The sequence below is a fragment of the Zootermopsis nevadensis genome, unplaced genomic scaffold, assembly GCF_977971745.1.
Source record: "Zootermopsis nevadensis isolate Lab colony 2312 unplaced genomic scaffold, Znev_1.0 Znev_ptg000007l, whole genome shotgun sequence".
In the NCBI taxonomy this organism is placed as follows: domain Eukaryota; kingdom Metazoa; phylum Arthropoda; class Insecta; order Blattodea; family Termopsidae; genus Zootermopsis; species Zootermopsis nevadensis.
In genome coordinates, this window is record NW_028259139.1 from 4,719,930 (window position 1) to 4,740,095 (window position 20,166).

Here is a 20,166-nt window from a genome sequence, read left to right on the forward strand (position 1 = left end):
GATCCAGAGTTATCAGAACTTACATTTTGGTTGAGATGTTTCCTTATCTCTTACTGTAGAAGGTATAAATTGTACTGTTGCTTACCTAGCAAGTATTTCTAATGATTCACATACAAAGGTGTGCCTGCACCTTTCTGTTTTTTAAAGAAAGCAGTAGATCAAAAGATGCTGTGGACACAATGTATGCAACATTTTACAAACCCCATTCTCTATGGCTTTGCATGTATGCTTGCAGGTACTTCTGATTTCAGTCCCTTTGAAAGTTCCTGGTTTTTGTTAGGCTAACTGCATTAAATATTAATATCATTCTAGAGAATGGCTGGTGACATAACCTGGTTTCCTAAGACACGTGGATTTATTATAATTGATTGATTGTCTGTGTTGGATGATAATCATCTGTAATAGTAGACTAACATTTGTTGTATAGTTACAAAAAAAATCAGCATAAAACGCCCCCCCCCCAAAGTTTACTGTACAATGTAGATTAAATTCTATAAATAAGTGCTGTAAAACATCTTATGTCACATCCTGTAAGTAATATGTGCAAAAGATGTTTTTTGTCTCTGTTGTTTTTACATTTTACTGTTATATTAGATGGTGGGGACGGATCAGAGAAGGGTCAACATTATTTTTATGCTCAGAGCAAAGTTTCAGAAGTGTTCCTTCTTTGAAAATAAGAAATTAAAATATAACACTAGTAATGTTTCTTACATTAATGTCATGAAGTAGGGATTGGCTTATGTGTACTGAATGTAATTTAACTTGTGTGTCCCGTTGCTAGCTGTGTCCTGGATGACTTACCTTGTACCTCTCCCTCTCTTGGCTCTGATATGATTCTGTATATCCTCTTTAAAACTAATGTTTGTCAAGGTATATTGTATGTGATACAAATCTGATAACACTCAGAAATACGGTGGCCATTGTACAAGCTGTGTTAGGATAGTAAACTGAGTATAAATGTTGGTGGTGTAAGAATTGGAAATGTGATTTAGAAGGGAACATTTTTAATGCTTAGTCTTGTTGTAGAGCTGTCATGCATGTCTGCTTCTCTATCTGTCTGTATGCTCTGTCTCAACATTTTAATAGTACACTGAAAATATAACAAATGAAAGAATTTTAAAATTATTGTAACAGTCCCAGGATGTGACATATGAGAACCAGGAAGAATCCATCATTGTATATTGATAAAGTTTAACAAATATATGCACTTTTATTAAGGTTATTTTCAGTATAACTGGATGTTAACTTGTTTTATTACAAAATGTATATTTACATTGAACTTATCTGCCATTTCAGTTAATCATGTAAAATCTATCATCAGTTTGTTGTAGATCTAAAGTCATTGTGTGAAATATTCTTTTAATCAATTGTAAAAGTATTATTAATAGAGTTATCAGTATTAATAGGTATTCTTTATGAGCTTGCGTACCTCAGTCAGCATAGTGACAGGTTACGGACTGGATGGCCGCCGTTCTATCCGCGACAGGGGCAGATGATTTTTTTCTCTAGTCTCTAAATCCAGACCAGTTCTGGGGCCCACCCAGCTTCCTATATAATGGGTACCAGTGTCCTCTCCCGGGGTAAAAGCGTGGCTGGGGCGTGACTCTGGCCACTCACCCACATCTAATGCTGAAGTCAAGAATGAGTAGGATCTATACCGCCTCAAGCGCCTACATGGCGTATACTTAGACAGCTTTACTTTTTTTTACTCTAGGTATTCTTTGCACTTTGCATAAGAAAAGAACTCCTTGTCTGTTGCATTTTTCAGTTCTTATATGAACTTTTCATTCTGCCAAATAATAACTTGAGAACAGCTGAATGGATTTTTATGAAATCTGGTAATGTTATGGCATTGGAGGCTACTTCAAGCTTGTAATTTTTAATTTTGTACAATTGGTAGTATCAGTTGATGGATGTTAAAACTTTTGAGGTAACTTGATGATCCTCTGTGGTGATGTCATTACCCCCTGATCTTCTGCAGTGAGATCATTGCCATGTAATATTAGCATGGACAGACCTGCCAGTCCTCTTCATTCTGTTACAAGTTATTAAGCGTGTATTAATTATTGATTAATTTATTTTTTGTTTTAAAATATACTGAATTTTCATGGTTAATATTCAGGGTAATTCAAAAGTATTTTAACAGAAAACTGCTTAACGTGTGGTTCACTCTTCAGTACAAGACTCAACTCTGTGTCTTATACATGAACACTTGAAATTTCCGTGCTGGAGTTACCCTGTTGCATCTTTATTAAACACACGTCTCCATAGTATTTCTACTCATGTTTGCTTCAGCATGTCAGGTATGGCACTGGACTCAGCATATTTTATCTTACATTTTTAACCCTGGTGAGTTTGTTGTAATTGGTGTTTCAGTCTAGGCCTCTGCCAGTCCACTGACCAACGAAGTGTTTACTCAAATATTCTCATATATTTTACTGCAAATGAGGAGTCGTTTTAGCTTACAAATCACAACATTGAATTTGGGAAGATGGAAAGTTTGTCCATCATGTTGGGATTCAGAATTCTTGTAACAGACAACATTAGACATTGAAGTTTGCTTCTGTTTGATGTGCAAAATGAGTTGACTGTAAGACTTTCCTAAACATGGTTCTTGGTCATGAGCAACTCCTCAGAGCCCCAAGATTTTACACTTTATGTTTTGCCACTGACATAGCAGAGCACTTGTCACTGAAAATGATGTCATATGAGGTCTTTGTCTTGATCGTGTTGAGGGATGTTTATAGTCAGTACATCGTTAAGGATAAGTGTTTTGAAAGCATTCCCCACAGTGTTGTCTGTGGTACATGAAGGTATCATTATCCTGTACAGTAAGTAGGACTGTAGGGAGGCACCTACCCTCACAGCGAGATTTAAGGTTTTCACAGTGATAAATATGTGAATTGTGGTTTTCTGGGTTTTCACTGCCTTACAGTCAGCCTCACACACCCATGGAAATATGAGCCAGGTATGCTGTGGCACCATCCTGCTGGAAGTAGCCACAGGCAATGTACTCATTTAAATAGCCAATGAAGAGGTACAGAAGCAGTTTGCAATAACACTCAGAGTTAATTGTATCCTCAAAGAAAATGGGACTAATTATTCAGCTACAGTTTTTGGACTCAGCAGTGTCTGATTCGCCACATCAGAGCATTAGTTATGAATTGTAAAGAAGTTAATTGAGATAATTAAGAATTCCAGTTTAGGTGCTTCAAAGTAATTTTTGTGAAATTTTACTAGAATGTTTAATTTCCAGGCTGGAGTTGGCATTCTGAACCCTAGTGACATAAACTCTTTCCACGGGCAAGGTTCTATGGACACCAGTGACCAAGACCAGGGCTCTGCCTCACAAGATACCTTGGATGGCCTTGATGGTAAGAGACTGTTTTCATTATCGCATTATCTGAAGCATTTCCTGCTTATCTTGTATTGTATCAATGAATTGTCTTCTATGAGCACAGAAGTAATCAATGCAATTATTCCAGTATTATGGTCATTATTCATTACTGGAGCAAACAAGAAAATGGTGACCTAGTGACATGTCCTCAGTTGTCTGCTCTTCTCCAGTGATTACAGTAGTTTGTTAAATTGCAAATTTTTCTTCTGAAGGCTTTATGCTTTGGTTAAGAATTGATTTTCCAAGAAATAAATTTTGAATATGCACGTCATTTTAACTTATGGTGATCCATTTCCCTGATGATGGAGGCAGCCAGGACTTCTGAAACACTGGTAAACTTCTGCCAGACTACATGGCGCAACGACCCAGGAGACTGCTATCTTCAGACTCACCACTGTGAAAACCTCAAATCCTACACAGTATGATTCTGCATATCATATAAAGTAACTTTTTGTTAGATTAAAATTGTAGGATTTGAGGTTTTCACAGCATTGAGTCTGAAGATGGCTGTCTTCTGGGTTGTTGCACCATGTAGTCTGGCAGAAGTTGACCATCTTTAGATTAAAATTGCTCAAATGTGAAAGTGCTGAAAACTGGAACTAGTCCATCACAGAACATTTGGTGATATATTTGAGTTGCTTATTTGGAAGAAACAAATGTGTGAGTAGCTGTGACAGTTGTGCAGTAGAAATGAGAGCAATTCACATTCTTTACTACTCGATACTGTTATCTAATGAATTTTAAAATTTTGAATTAGGAATGCAACTTGCGATTGTAATTGGCACAGAAATTTAACAGTTTTTAGTACAAATAAAAGTAATATACAATGTTCAAGACTGAATTTAATTAGGTAGTACAGCACTCTTGAGTCCCTAAATCAATAAAATAATTTGTCATCATTATCAAAATCTGTAATATCAGTATGAAATTTATCAGTTGACACTCCTGGTTTTGTCCTTTAGCTGCTACGTGTAAATGTTGCAACTTTTTGTGTTTTGAATGGGATTTTGACATTTGTGATGTTTTACAATTTTGAGTGACTATAAGATGAAAAAAGTGTTCTGTAAATTTATTGAGTATTTGATTAGAAGTGATTTTTATTCATATGCATTCATTATAATCCACCCCTCATAATGAGTTAAGATTTTACCTTAAACTACTTTCTTTAGCACAGCAGTGGGAAAACAGTGCCTATGCACTGCCAGTTATCTATGATTCTGCGGCCTTCGCGGTAGTCGGTCTGCCATCTTTTCTGTGTTGCCCCTTTAAGCTGCTTGTTTGATGATGATGATGATATGTATAAAGAAGAATGGAAGGATCAAGGCCATTTTTTGAAACATGACAGCAGAACATGTTGTTTATCTTGAAAATGGTAGCTAATGGTTATTGTAATGGACAACTCTACATACCACATTACCAGTATTTTTAAGTGGATTATATTTCTTTTTGACTGACTATACATTTGATTTACTTGATGGCTAATTTGTCTTCAAAGTATTGGATGATTGTTTGTCCATTGTAAAGTAGATTCTGAATATTTAATTTGTGTATTGGGTTATGAATGGAGTACATATTTTCAAGTGTAAGCACCAGCTGTACCCAAGCAAACTTTAAATAGGAATTATCTCATTATGAAGGGAATATCCTAATTGCCATTGGATCATAATCAAGGTATGTACTTATTTTTTTCATAATTAATTTTGTATATGGATTTTGCTAGTTTGTTTGTTTTGAGGGTGAATCAGGAAATGCTTCAGATAAAAGACTGTGATTGCCAAAGAACTAAACACTGCAATATTTTACATTAGCTTGTGGAAGTGAGATATGTCATTGTTCCATTCATACTATTATAGTACAGTGTGTACAAGAGGCAGAATTCTTTGTTGGCTGCCAGTTTTAGTTTAATTTATCACATTTAGTAGAAGTGTTGTGGGACCACTGTATTAACATTAAGTGGAGTATATTATGTTTACTATCATACATTATTGCAGGTTTTTTTGGTTCTTTGTCACTCCATAATTAAATAAAATTATGAAGAATGTTAGTAGATTCATGACCAAATTTAGGTGGAAATAAGCATAGCTAGTTCTTGATTATGTGGAAAAATTGGACCACTTGTTAACTACATAATCTGTGTTTAGTTTTGCAGTTAACAAAACAAGAGTTTAATATTCAGATAGAATCAATTGTCAGTAAAATATGTTCATGCCAGAACTGTATATTGGTTACTTCTGAAATTCTTATTTCTTTCTTATAGTCAGAAGTAAAATTGAATGATTTGTATGCCTAGCGTCTTTATATGTGTAATCAAGGTAATCAGAATTAAAGATACAAGGACAAGCTATTTGGCTTTTTCTACACAGAGCCAAATGTCAGTGCTGAAAATCCTAAATTTGGTTGTGAATGTGTATTGCCCCTGACCCTGATTTTCATTGCTCGCTGTAAGAGAAAGGTGTCCAGTTTTGTCAGTTGTGATGTTCATTTAGTCTGGCGCTGTTTGTTGTAATTAACAAAGGCTTAAGTTTTTTTTAATCTGGCCATTTCCTCTTTTTCTCATGATCAAATAGAAAAATTGTTTCAGTGTTGAATGCAGTAGGTCCCTGTAAAGAAATCTTCATATAAGTGATTGATGAAAGTGGGCCACTTGTAGACATGTAAGAAGTAAAACATCTCAGAAATGTCTGAGGTTCTCAGTCTTGGTCAGAGTATTATTTTTACTTATAAGAACATGTTTCATCAGTATAGAAACTGCAGTTCAGTCCTCATCTTCAGGATGTGGTTTTATTTCAGTGTTCGAATTCATTTTCTTTGTATAAGCTATAGTTGGCTTACAGTTTGTGATAGTCTTGTTATTTGAATTGTGGCCTGTTAGGAAGCCATTGCTTTAATCCTTTAACTCAGAGATTCTCAATCTGTGGGCCTCATGTAGTCCACTAATATGTTCTGTGCAGCCCACACATATTTATTGTAAGATTGTGTCATGCTGATGAAAAGTAGTCACCTGAACATGCTTCATTAATGTCATCAGTTTTTGGCAGTACCTGTCACTGAGAGCAACTGTTTACCTTAATGAAGAACATTGTGTCAAGAACTATAACATGTCTTACTGGCAGACACGTTGAGGGTTGCGTGCAAATTGCAACAATAGATATTAAACCTGATGTTGGAAGATTAATCAAGGAAGAGCAGAGTCATATACCTCACTAATGACTGCTTTGTTAGAGAAAATGACTGGGTAATATGTGAAAGTGTTTGCAGTAATATTTAGTGGCATTTTTAATAATTACCTAACTGGTGAGTTTTTTCCCTTAAAATTCCATTTTTTAAGCATCAGAAACAGTATTTAGCAAAAGAACAAGAAAATATCTTTAAAAGAATTGAGAGCACAAATCAGATATTTAGTATTGCTTTATGAAGTTTTAACAATCATAAGAGTTAGAGGGTTAAAAGAAAGACATATTACATGTTCCCTTAGCTTATTTATTTTCTCCTTATTACTGGTGGGCATATAAGTGTGTTTGTCGTGATTTTCTCACTCTAGCATGGTTTAGAAAGAGCCATTAATTTCAAGGTAAATGTCCAGAGATGTAATTCAGTGGAAGTGCATTTAATAGCCTGCATGATCTTTCCTTGCCTGTGAGAGGACATTGGTAATGTTAATCCAGTACCAAGAGCAAACATGTTATGATGACCTTATCATATGTTCTGCATTTCATTCCTATTACACATCATACTTCATGCTATGTGCCATTAAGAAGGCACCCCTGAACTGTACTGTCTACAGAAAAACATCATTAAAACTGACAAAATACTATGTTGTTGTGCATGGGCCATATGGTTAAGTACTGTGTTTGGTACTTTGTGTGTGATGTCACGCTAAATTGTGTAGACAGAGGTGGACAATTATGTAAATGTATTGTCGAGAGAGTGTGTATTGTTACACATATAGAAGCAGGACATGCTGTGTTTCATTTTGTTGGAACTCGTATGTGTGAACAGACGCCAATTAGTTTATATGTGTGTTGTTGTTCAGGTCAGAAGAAACACGATAAATGACAATTGTCTTCTTCAGGATGCTAGTTAATATTCAAGGTTAATAATTGAAATACATATTCTGCCTTAGTCATTGGAGGTATGAGTGTGATAAAATATACATAACTCATTCAGCATGTATTTGTTATTCTAGGTTAAGGTTTAGAAAACAGCATAATTCTATCACATTTAAAAACTATGCTTGTCTGCATTCTGACTGTACATTAGGGTCCTACAATCTGAGCCAAGACTTTACTGTTAAATTTCAGTACAAATCATATTTATATTCTGAGTTCAGAGGCTTCCAGGATCATGAAGATGTCAGTTGTTGCCCTCTGTGTTGTTGGCACCACAGTATATAGTGTTTCTTGCTGATCCAAATCATCTCTTCCATCTTCAGGATGCCTCCTCATCCCTGAAGATGGAGGTGATACGTTGGTAAATACTTACAAGACTGCACAATGTCAGAAAACATATTTGTCTTTGAAAGCTGGGAAACTTGTTAGAGGTCCCATATCTTTATTAGTGACATGTTAGAAATGTGTAGGTGAACTGGGCTTCATGTAATTTCTGTAAAAGACGTAAACAACTTTAACACTTTATTTCTATTACGCTGGCTACATTAATGTTACGGTGATGAGATGTATGTTGAGCGAAGACATCCCGTTTGATGCGGTGGTGTCCTGGTGCTCTTCACATGTGAACCATTTGTTGCACTGATGCTTTGTCATGAAAAATTTTGTTTCGCATTTCTGGTGTTATGGATGCTACTGCAGAGAAAACTTTGGTAGTGAAGACACTGTCCTTTTTATAATGTCACTGAAGAAATTTAAAGGTGTAATTTCTAGAGACCTGGGAAGCTAAATGTTTGGATCATCACAGCCAATTTGCCTTCCAGGTAATGTTTTGTGCAGAAATTTTTATACCATAGTGGCCCATTGTGGAGGGGCACCATCTTGTTGGAAGATTACTGTAGACTGTAGATCCCTCATGTGTGGTTCAGTGTAGACAAGTAAATGTTTCCATTTATTGTAGGTTCTGCAAGGACTTATATCTCTGTCTTGTGTAAAACACTGTGTCACACATTATTAATCTTTGAGTCTTGTTCATGTTCAGATGTATGTCTGTAGAATTTTCCACAGACAAAAGAATGTACTCACTAGAGAATGAAATGGTTTGTGTGACATCAAGATCATTATTTGGCCTCATCATTATGTGACAGTCAGAATTTTAACATTTCAGCAAATTATCTGGTTGCAAGTGATGTTTGAGTTTAACTTTCTATACATGCATGCATTCATGTGTACAAGCATAAGTCTTCATTCAGAGTTTTATGTGTTGTTGATCTTTAGATTTGAAACGTCCTCTCTGTAGTACAGACAGATTTGCCTGGACTACGTTCACATACTTCTTTACCACTTCTTCAGCTGACACATTTGGCCTGTCCATACTTACACATTTCAGAACACAATTACTTTATTTCAAGTTATCCATTTATAAACGGTTTTCCTTGTTATAATATGTACATTAATTACACCAAACTTGAATTAATGATTTTGTCTTACTGTGCCATTTCTTGAGGTATGTGCATTTTTAGTGTCGCCCTCAGTGGACTGGTGGTTAGCTTGCTCGCCACTCGACCCAAGGTTCACGGGTTTAAACCCGGCTGAGGTCGATGAATTTTTAAGGGTGATAAAAATTCATAGCACAACTTCCTTCAGAATGTACTCACAAACAGTTCGACTATTAAAATTGTTTTTGTTTGATTTTGTTTTTCTGCAACAGTCTTCTGTCTTGACATATAAAACATAAGTTTTAGCATGCTTTTACTGCATTATGTTATAACATGAATTTAATGTTTCATAACATTGAGCCTTGTCCATGCCTGGAGGAATTAATGAACTTGTTAAGTTTTGCCGGAGCATATTTTTTGTTTGGTTTACTGAGCGTTCTTCAGCTGCTGTATTTATTGTACAAGAATTAAAGAGAGTGCATCAATTGCCACAGTTGTCTAATTTATGCTTAATCGACAGTGTTCTATGGTTGATTTATGTCCTACGAAAATTGTTTATTTCTAAAATCATATTTATATTTTTAACTTTGTGTAACTAATTTTCTTGGAAATTGCAAATGCAATTTGGAAAGTTGACTTCAAGTTGGCATAACTGCAAATTAATTCAAAAACATGAATCCTATTTCAGTATTTCGAGATTCTTTTGAACTTAAGTTTTATTTGTTATTAATCTACAGACAAAATTATGTATGTGCACTATTTTGAGATGAAGGCGATTAACGTTTCTGGAGCAGAAGAGCGACTGAATGAAGCTCTCTTTTTGCTTCCAGGCCAAGTTTGTACAACATATGAAGACAAATTTACTCTGGATCCATATATTCCAGGCCTTTTTCACTGTGTATTATACGGAAAAACTGTGTGTAACAGGTGGCACCATGTTAGTGCTCATTTCCCAAGGGAACACAGGTGTTTACGTTGTGTGGCTGTTTATAATCGGGTCGACAAACTTAAAACACATTTGCGAAATGTGCGTAGCATTGAAATGGCCAATTACTCTTGTGGGCCTCATTTTGAACCGGCCTAGGCTGAACATGTTTGTTCAAATTAGAGACTGCAGTGTGAAATTTGTTCTGGTCAGAAGAGTGTGTTAATCATCATCTTAAGAAGAGTTGTTATGAGCAGAAGATAAATAGAAGTGCCATGGAATATACATCATACTGTTTAATGTCAATGTAAGTTATGTATATAAGTATACCTCAAATATTTAAATATTTCTTACTCAGGTTGTAATAACAGATGTGACAAATTCATGACCTAAAGTTGTATGTGGTTAGAGTTTACAAAAGTGGTTGGATTAATTTTATTTTATGTCCATCGTTCAAGATAAACCACTATACAGGTTGTCTTGCTTGCAACTGAAAGATTTCATTGCACAGACAGACACACACACAAGCAGGTAGATAACTTTTCATGATAAGGTGATAAACCATTAAGCCATTTTATAGTTTGGGTTTTGTATGTGGTTTTATGTAATTATCAGAAATTGTATTTTTGGCATGTTCATGAAGAATACTGTAGCTTCCTACATCTTATCTGTTATTCACTCCAGTGGTTTATTCATTGGTATTTTCGCTCTTTGTCAATTGTACTTCATAATGTTTTGCATATGATGGCTGGCCATTGTGTTAATTTAGGCACTTATTCCTCATAGAACAGAACTTGAGTTAAAATATGGGTTACTGTTTTGTTGTTTGTCATATTCAATAATTAGCTTTTTGATTTCTATGTTTGTATGTGTGATCATGATACCAGGATTGGTTTATCGGTATCCACAGAAACAACCAATATATCTTGACTGGCTTGTTGAAGTGATGAGCTTGTATGAAATAAAAGATAATCATTTTCATTTGACTACTGGTTTCATCTCCTGTATAATGGAATTCAAGATTAAATTGTAGCAGGTGAAGAAGTGTATTTTTGTGGATTTTTTATTTCTTTCATTATCGTTTTATTATACAGAAAATTGTTTATTGAGTGTTTTATAAAAGATATTTATGCTATGCATCCTTTGTGCTTAATGCATGAAGTGGGTATATAGAGGGAGTCGCATTTGCCCATGTGTCTGACTGCATATAATAATTTGAGAACTGTTGGTCATATTTTTGAAATCATACACTGAAGTGATCTTCATCATTGGCCCTACAGCCCTGTGTGGGCCCTGGCTTCTTCCACACTATCCCTCCATCTCATTTTTGGTTTTCCTTTTTTTTTTTCATTCTGGCCTGGCAATGGTTATTCAATCATTGCTCATTTGCATTTCATGTTCAGCCCAATTTAGTCTGTTATTTCTGATATAAGTAATCAGGTGTGGCTCGTCTGCTTGCTCGGTTTAACTTTAAAATATAAAACCTTAGAACTACGGCTGCTTGGCAGGGAGTGTAAATCACAGACTTCATCATTGTGTAATATCTTGCAATGCTGTTTCATTAATTTCTCTTGAATTAAAAAGTTTTCTTGTCAGTTCATTTTCATATGCTTGCAATTAATGTTTTCAGAGGAATTGGCCCCTTTTGTCAGTCCTACAACATAAATTACAAAAGCATTGTAACATAATCTGTAGTATTCTAGAGTGCAGATGAGACAGGTAGCAGTTTCTGAATTACTTTTTGTAACATTTTCTTAATTTATTTATCTCTTGAAGGTATTCTTGTTACTTGGTTTTCACAGCTGGATTTAAGTATAAAATTCTCATGGTGGTGAATATGAAGATTACTGTGTTCTGGGTTGTAGTGCCATATACACTGCCTGATGAAAAGTATCCGGACACCTACGCGAAACTGTCCTCTAAGTGTCCCTCGGATTTACTGCCCAGTAGTGGACATTAATACGGGGTGGGCCCACCCTTGGCATTTATTACAGCTCTAACTCTGCGGGGGAGACTGTCTACCAGGTGTTGGAACGTCGCCGGGGGAATGGCCGACCATTCTTCCTGCAACGCTGTAGCAAGCGTAGTTAGTGATGTGGGTCGTTGGGGTCTGGCGCGCAGTCGCCTTTCTAGTTCATCCCAGAGGTGTTCAATAGGATTGAGATCGGGGCTCTGGGCTGGCCAGTCCATTTCCAGAACCTTATTGTCCACAAACCACTCACGAACAGACCCTGCTTTATGGCAGGGAGCACTGTCATGCTGAAACACATAGTTATCATCTCCGAACTGGTCTTCTACAAACATGCAGCTGGTCAGAATGTCCTTATATCCTTCTGCCTTTAACGTGCTTTGTAGTATTACGAGAGGACCAAGTAACTTCCAAGAAAAACACCCCCACACTGTCACCCCACCTCTGCCGAATTTCACTGTGGGCACTATACAGGCTGGCGTGTAGTGTTCACCTAGCAGTCGCCACACCCAATCCCTCCCATCGGACTGCCACATGGTATTGCGTGATTCATCAGTCCAAATCACGCGTCTCCAGTCATCCACAGCCCAGTGGCGGCACTCTTTACACCACTGAAAGCGGCGCTTAGCGTTCACAGGCGGAATGTGCGGTTTATGGGCAGGTGCCTGGGCTTTGAACCCCAGTCCTTGTAACTCCCGGCGCATAGTCATGGTGTTACATATTGATCAGTTTATGCATTAAGCAGTTGCTGAAAGACAAAGCAGCCATGAATATAGATCACTTTTCTGTCATGAAAGTGGTTATGATTTGTAACGACGAGACTAAATATGAAGAAATAGACAGAGAAACAGAAAAATGGAAAGATTTGTAGTAATGTCCTCCCTGCAAATCACAGACCTTTGAGTGTAGCAATTTTTAATGGTAAAAGATGAAAGAATAAAATACATGTCTATACTTTTATAATGTTATGGTGTGGTTGTTAATGCTCTTTAACTTGAATTATTTTGTATTTGAATCTTGAAAGAATATGAATGTTCTGTGTGTGTTTTTATTAGCACTTTAAACACTGTTTGCTTTGTTTAAGATTTTGGCCATGGACTATCCCCATGCAGATAAAACACTTTTAGCTGAACACGGGTTGTTGATTCTCACGATTGAGCAATTTCACAACATCCTGGATGAAAAACGTTTGTTAAATATAAAGAGAAGAGATACGTATTTGCATTGGTTTCTTGATCTATAAGAATTCTGTCTCTTTCCTTTTATTTATATTCCTTTATTTCCTGCTAGAGCTTCGATGATATGCACACGCTTAACTTTTGAATTGTTGATTTGATTCTGTGCAGTTTTTATCATTTAATGAAAAATGAGGTGAGGCAATGACTGTAATAATAGTTTCATGTGTTGGGGTGGCTATGCTTTATAACATTTAATGGTCATAAAACACTACTGGTAAACAAGAATACAATTTTAAAAACAGAGAAAAAGATACTGAAGATTTTACCTGTGATTTATACATGGTGAAATTTCGTGCAATATTGCAAGTGTAAAATTATACAGAACGTTTAATATGAATCTTGAAACGAATGGGGTATGTCGTAAAGTAGCAATATAGTGCATGTACAGTATGTGTATGAATACACAAGTACACAAAAGTGGGCTACTAATGGATCTCTTCGCATTTTGTGGCCTATTTTAAGGAATAGAATTGTTATTCTAATTCTATTTGATTTCTGTCTCATTTTATTGAGGGACTGGCATTATCTTTTTTCCCAGATTAGAACTTCTCTGATCTGATAATATTTGCATTTTTTCTCTCTCTTCAGTGAGCACATATTGTTTGACGTTGTGTGTTGTAAAGCTGGTGAAGCTTGCCATACTGTCTTCAGTTATTGTTCTCGTATGTCTTGAATTAGAAAGTTTCTCACTTTTCTTTGCTTAATGTGGTTAGAGCAGTTATGGGGGATGCCAGGGATCTACAATATGTGTTAGACCTAACTTGATCCCACTATGTAAATTCTAAAACTTTGGTTATTATTTGGCTGACTATTCTGGAATTGCACATGCACAACAGAGAGGCAAGTGTGCACTGTGTTATGTTTACAGTTTTGTCACATGTGGCCCACTTGTTCTATTCAAGGACTTTATTGACACTTGTTCACATTTGATGTCATGCACCTCTGTGGATTATGTGAAAGCAAACTAATTGGTGATAATGCAAGATTTGCTCAACCAGCAATTTTTAAACAGCAGCTTTCAGAATGTATTTTGGAAAAATACATTAATTACATTTAAGCATGCTGTGAGGTTTCTTAGACTTCTTGATACAGACTTGTCCTCAGCAGTTTGTGGTTATTTGGCTGCTGGGAACAAATTCCCTTTTTTTAAGGAAAGTGTGCCTCATAAAATGTAATACAGTGTCACCAAGATCAGTAAAGAAGACTTGGAGAAAGTCAATATTATAGTTGTTTCATGAGTACTTGGGGTTTCACAAGATTCACAGCCCATTTCAGGAATTCTTCATGGATTGTGACATGGTTCTGTGTCGTCGTAATCTGCATTTATGTAATCCTACGTAATGAAACATTGATACATAACTGTGCATATTTTGTCATCATGGAAAACATCAAATAATGAAAGTTGACCACATATATTTTCTTTTCTTCTTTTCCAGGATCGTTTACACCACACAGGTCAGGACATTTGAGCATGTATGATAAGCTTCCCATGGGTTTGGCCCAATGTAAAGTGTGTGGGAAAATTGTGACAAACATGAGAAACCACTACTTATCTCATTTCCCTGAGCATCACCAATGTGAAATTTGCTTAAAATTTTTCTCTCGGTCAGATAGCCTCAAGCTTCACATCAGGAGGAAACATTTAAAATGAAGTATTTATTAAAGTAGTGATTGATTTATTCAGTGATGATTAGTATTTTTAGAGGCTAGAGTTTCTGATTTTCAGTTTGGACATGTCTTGATGCAGTAATTCGAATATCCTATTCCTATTAAATAATTCGTAATTATCTAACATCAAGGAATTAGCCAGTTGTTGTCCCATGCCATTCTCATTCATCCTAATTTGTTTTAATACTTAATTGAAATAACGAATTAAAAAATGTAACCATGCACTTAAGAATACACATCACTCATTTTTCTTCATTGTATCATGAACATTTAAGCATTTTTTAAGTTGCTTAGTCAGTATAGTGACCGTATATGGCCTCGATGACCAAGATTTGGTCCCTGACAGGGGCATAGGATTTTTCCTCTAGCCTCTGTGTCCAGACCAGCTCTGGGACCCCAGCCTCCTGTCAATTGGGTATTGGGGGTCCTTTCCCTGGGGGTAAAGCGTGGTCAGGGCGTGACGCTGACCACTCACCCCATCTAGTGTCAAAGTTAAGAATGAGTAGGACCTATACGTCCTCCTCCAAAGTACCTACATGGCGTGTAGCAGGGCATCTTTTCTTTTTCATTGGATATGTTAATCTGTGTGTAAAATTTGAGGTTCTCATGTTGGTGAAGATGACAGTGATGATCTGGGTTATGACCCGTTAGTTTACATGGCACTTGAACCTAGAGAAACCTCATTATTATATTATGTTAATATTTATCATTATGTATGCTGTGAAGAGAGTTTTATAAAACAACTTTAAACTTACAAGGCATCGTAGTTCATACCTGCATTATCCACTGTCCCTTCCCACCCAACTCCTCAATCTTGAGACACCTTAGTTTTATCGCTTGGTTGCAAGATGTGTTATGATTTCAGTCTCTCCATTGCCCAGCAATTCTTAGCATATAATTCCCGTAGATACGTGGAATTGCAGATCCTTAAGGTTAATTACTCTGTCCTGTGTCAGGACTCTACATGATCTGCATAGGTCCTTTAACTGCTGTTTAAATTTTAACCCAGATTAGAATAATATTGAACTGTAACCCAAAATAGGATGCAACATACTTATACAGAGCTCTGTGATCAGCTTGTTTTGTATGGAAATTATTTTATGAATTCTTTTTGTTGTCGATTAATTGTTCCCATAAAGGAGAAACAAAGCTTGTATGTTTATTTATGTTAAACTTTTGAACTTGCAGAAATTAATATAAACTACTTATTATTTTAAAGGTCTGCCAAAAATATTTTATTACCTCACCTAAGGATGCTTAGCATAGTAGTTCACGTGAAGCTAAACAGGTCTAGCACTTTCAGAAATTGTTATTCACTGCAAAGAATAAATAGCATTTATAGTTGATTGATTTGCTCTTTAAATGGGATAACATTTGACCCTTAGGTAATTGTTTAATTTATAGGAAATGTTTGTGTATTTTAGTTTATGGATTACAAAACTTTAATCTAGTTTAATATGAAGGACATAGCTTAAACATTAATTGTATAAAGTGATATATATGATGCGAGATATCTTGAACAGGCACTGATTATTCCCATTAAAAATATTGTGCTTTCTGTTGTCATCTTTTGTTTAATTTTTGTATTATTTTACTAGGTGTTAATGGAAAGCCTTCAGCTCTCAGGCACTGAACTTCCATTTTAAAACACAATCAATGTCTGCAAAGTTGATATGCATGTAACATTACATTCAAAATTAATCATTCACTAAATGGGATTATAAGACACATAAGTTTTAGTAATTAAAGTGCCTGTGGTGTGCAAAATACTGTAGTTATGATCTTGAGGGTAAAAGAAAAGACAAAATTGCAGTGTGTAACTCTACTTATAATAGTAGCATCTGTACATCTTTACTATAATCTAATTTCTTTGAGCAAAACAGTAACACATTTTTGTGGATGCAGTTTGTGACACTCGTCTGCTGTCACATATTTTCACTTGTTCTTAAATAACTCTGTTTCATTGTTTGTACACTCGTGCCTTATCCAGGTAATCAACTCATCCTCAAGAACTTCAAATGTTGCGCCCTTCAGCCATTTTAAACTTTCACGTGATTTGTTCTCCCATTAATTTTTTATACTGAAAATATCTCAAGTGTAGCATCAGCTGATGGTTTTACCCTGTAAAACAGAAATATTTTACAGTGTTATACTGGCTTGCACCAGGATGGTGTTCTTTGAGGAAACGTCCTTTTTCTTTAGCAACATTTAGCACTGTCCTTTCCCCCACATCACACAGATGCAACTGAATGTGGTTGTGCGTGCCTATATGTGTGCATTTAACTTGCTTATTCTGTGACCTGTCTGGCAATTATATTCAAACTGAAGTGTGTTTATGTGCTGTATATTAGTCACAGAAAATGTGCTGAAAACCTTTTTGTTACAAAAGAATTCACTAGCCCTGTGAGACAAAAGAAGGGGTGGATCTGTAACTGTTCTACCAGAAATCTTCAAATTCATCTGTTACCATACACAGCTTCATTGTTGTGATGTTTCTATTTCCAAATTAGTGCCCAAACCAGGTTAATTTACTGTAACTGTCTTTATTTACAGTGTATTTTATTTTGCTGGCCCAGGACAGGGACCAGTGGAGGGCTTTAGTTAATTCGGTGATGAACCTTCAGGTTCCCTAAGCCATCTAGTTAGTTAGTTGCCATTTACACTGCATACCCCAAATAACAACCTAACTCCCTTCCCAAAGGGCTATATTTAGTTTCCTACCTGAATAAGTTTAATTTATTAATGCAGAACTCATATCCAGTATTTAGAACTTAATATTCCAGAGAGTTGTGTGTATAGATGGTGGTAACAAAGTGGCATGGTAGTGTATCAGACATTATAATACTTAAGAGTGCATTTGTATTGCCACAAATGTTGGTGGCAGCTAGCAGGGGATTCCTTTTGAAATGTTGTAGGAAATTTCTGTTGAGGCTTTCTTGATTGGGGGGTCAGTATCATGCAGTGCTTGACTGTACGATGGTGAGTCAAATGAAAACTGTATTTTTTTTTTAAAATTTAATTTATTGAATGAAAGCGGTACACAACTATATCATTTTTCTACATAGTCTCCATTTCGTTCAATACAAGCCCTCCAGCGTTTACGAAGTGTATGGATTCCTCTGGAAAAAATTCTTGTGGTTGTCTGTGCAACCACTCATGCAACGCCTGCTGTACCTCTTCATCAGAACGGAACTTCTTTCCTCCCATCGCCTCTTTGAGTGGCCCAAACATGTGGTAATCACTTGGAGCTAGGTCTGGTGAGTATGGCGGATGTGGAAGACACTCAAAGTGCAAGTCTTGGATTGTTGCAACTGTTGCACGGGCAGTGTGGGGCCGAGCATTGTCATGTTGCAAAAGGACACCTCTAGTCAAAAGTCCACGTCGCTTTGATCTGACTGCAGGTCGAAGATGATTCTTCAAGAGATCTGAATGTGAGGCACTGGCGATAGTGTTACCCCGAGGCGTGTAGTGCTCCAAGAGTACGCCTCATTCGTCCCAAAAGAGAGTCAGCATAATCTTCCCTGCAGATGGCTGCGTCCGGAACTTCTTGTGTTTTGGTGATGAGGAATGACGCCATTCCTTGCTCGTTCTCTTTGTTTCCGCTTGGTGGTAGTGCACCCAAGTTTCATCGCCAGTAACGATTCTTGAAAGGAAGCCATCACCTGCTTCAAGGCGCCGCAGAAGTTCTTCACAGGCGTCAACACGTCGTTGGTTCAATTCTGGAGTCAGCTGCCGTGGCACCCACCTTGCAGACACTTTGTGAAACTGGAGCACATCATGAATGACATGGTGTGTTGATCCGTGACTCATGTTAAGAATTTCGGCTATTTCATCCACCGACACTCGGCGATTCTCCATCACTAGGGCTTCAACTGCTGCAATAGACTCAGGGGTCACAACTCTGTGCGCCTGACCTGGGCGAGGAGCGTCTGCCACAGACGTCACACCATTTCTGAATTTCCTACTCCACTCGTACACTTGCTGCTGTGACAAGCATGAATCACCATACTGAACCTTCATCTGTCGATGAACTTCAGTTGGTTTCACACCTTCACTGATCAAAAAACGAATTACAGAACGTTGTTCTTCTTTCGTGCATGTAACTAGTGGAGCAGCCATCTTCAAACTGGCACTGTGATGGTGTTCTGTTTGTCTGCATTATACTGCCACCTATAGGATACTCTTTATAGCATTGGTAACATGTCTGCCAACTTATAGGACAATGGTGCGATATTTCAATTTTTTATCTCAGTTTTACGGTTTTCATTTGACTCACCCTCGTATAAACTATGAGATTATGTTTTAGTGTCCCTACTAATCACTGAACCTCTTGGGTGGGAGAGCTGGATGTGCCACCCATCACATTGGCCCATGCACATTCGGACTGCATGCTGAACCAGCAAACTTTCATTACAAATAATACTTACCCCAGTTGCAATAGATGCTGGAAATAATTTTATTTGTTCTCCACACATTTTTGGCAGGAGTATTATGGCAGTTTGTGGTGATGATTTTGAAACCAGTGTTTTCAGTGAGCGATCATTGTCTTGAATCAGATATATTGACCAGTGACTTACAATTCCGTGAATAATTCTTATATGCGGAACTGTAGTACAATGAAAATGATGGCAGAATCTTCTTGCTTTTCTTACAGAATGACTTTTTACAAGAACATTATTTTGTATCTCATATGTGACATACAGACAGGAAACAACACAACTGAGAAAATGCTTATCATCAGTGGGACTTAGAGTAACATGGGCCTCTAGATATAGAATTTGGCTAGACGATAATGCTTAAGCTCACTTTACAGCAGCTGTCCCAAAGATTTGCCGGGGTGCTCTGGAAAAACCTCACATTTGTAATGTATGTACTAGGTGGAAGTGTGTGGTTAACTTTATGCTTCAGTTGCGGGTATTTCTCAACCTTGTACCCAGTATGCTCTGGATGATAGGATGACAGGTTGGACAGGGTTTAGAGTCATTCTTGACACAGTTGCAAAGAGAAGAGTACCTGAGGTGAATCCCTGCTGCCCAGTTTGTAGCATGTGCTTTACTGGCAAGCTGTCACAGTTCTTATCTGCTGCAAGCAAGTCATTAAAAGCATGGACAGTTATCATTGTTGCAACACATATTTATATTAAGTAAAGTTTCAATGGAAGTGGCAGACAATTTCAATAATGAATTATCCCTTTGAAAGCTCAGAGTAATAAAATAATTCACCTATAGTTATGATATCCATGTGACCCTCATAACCTGTATCCCTCCGAATCCAAGTGTTTCATTGCAATTTGAATAACTGCCAATAATTTGCTTTCATTGTATTTTGAAGTTGGTAATGAGGCACTCGGTTACTCATTTTTACTGTTATGGTTTTATGATTTTTCCCATAAGATATTTTATAGTTTCTTGTTTTAACTTTGCC

General features: G+C 36.7%; 1 protein-coding gene across 2 annotated transcripts in view; it reads left to right on the plus strand.

Moving 5' to 3' along the window:
- Positions 1 to 20,166, plus strand: part of fru (sex determination protein fruitless) — an 86,840-nt gene that overhangs the window by 27,938 nt on the left and 38,736 nt on the right. For both annotated transcript variants that reach the window (XM_022065949.2, XM_022065950.2), the window contains exon 4: positions 3,257 to 3,374. In XM_022065949.2, the coding sequence (XP_021921641.2) occupies positions 3,257 to 3,374 (118 nt within the window). The remainder of the gene's footprint in view (positions 1 to 3,256; positions 3,375 to 20,166) is intronic.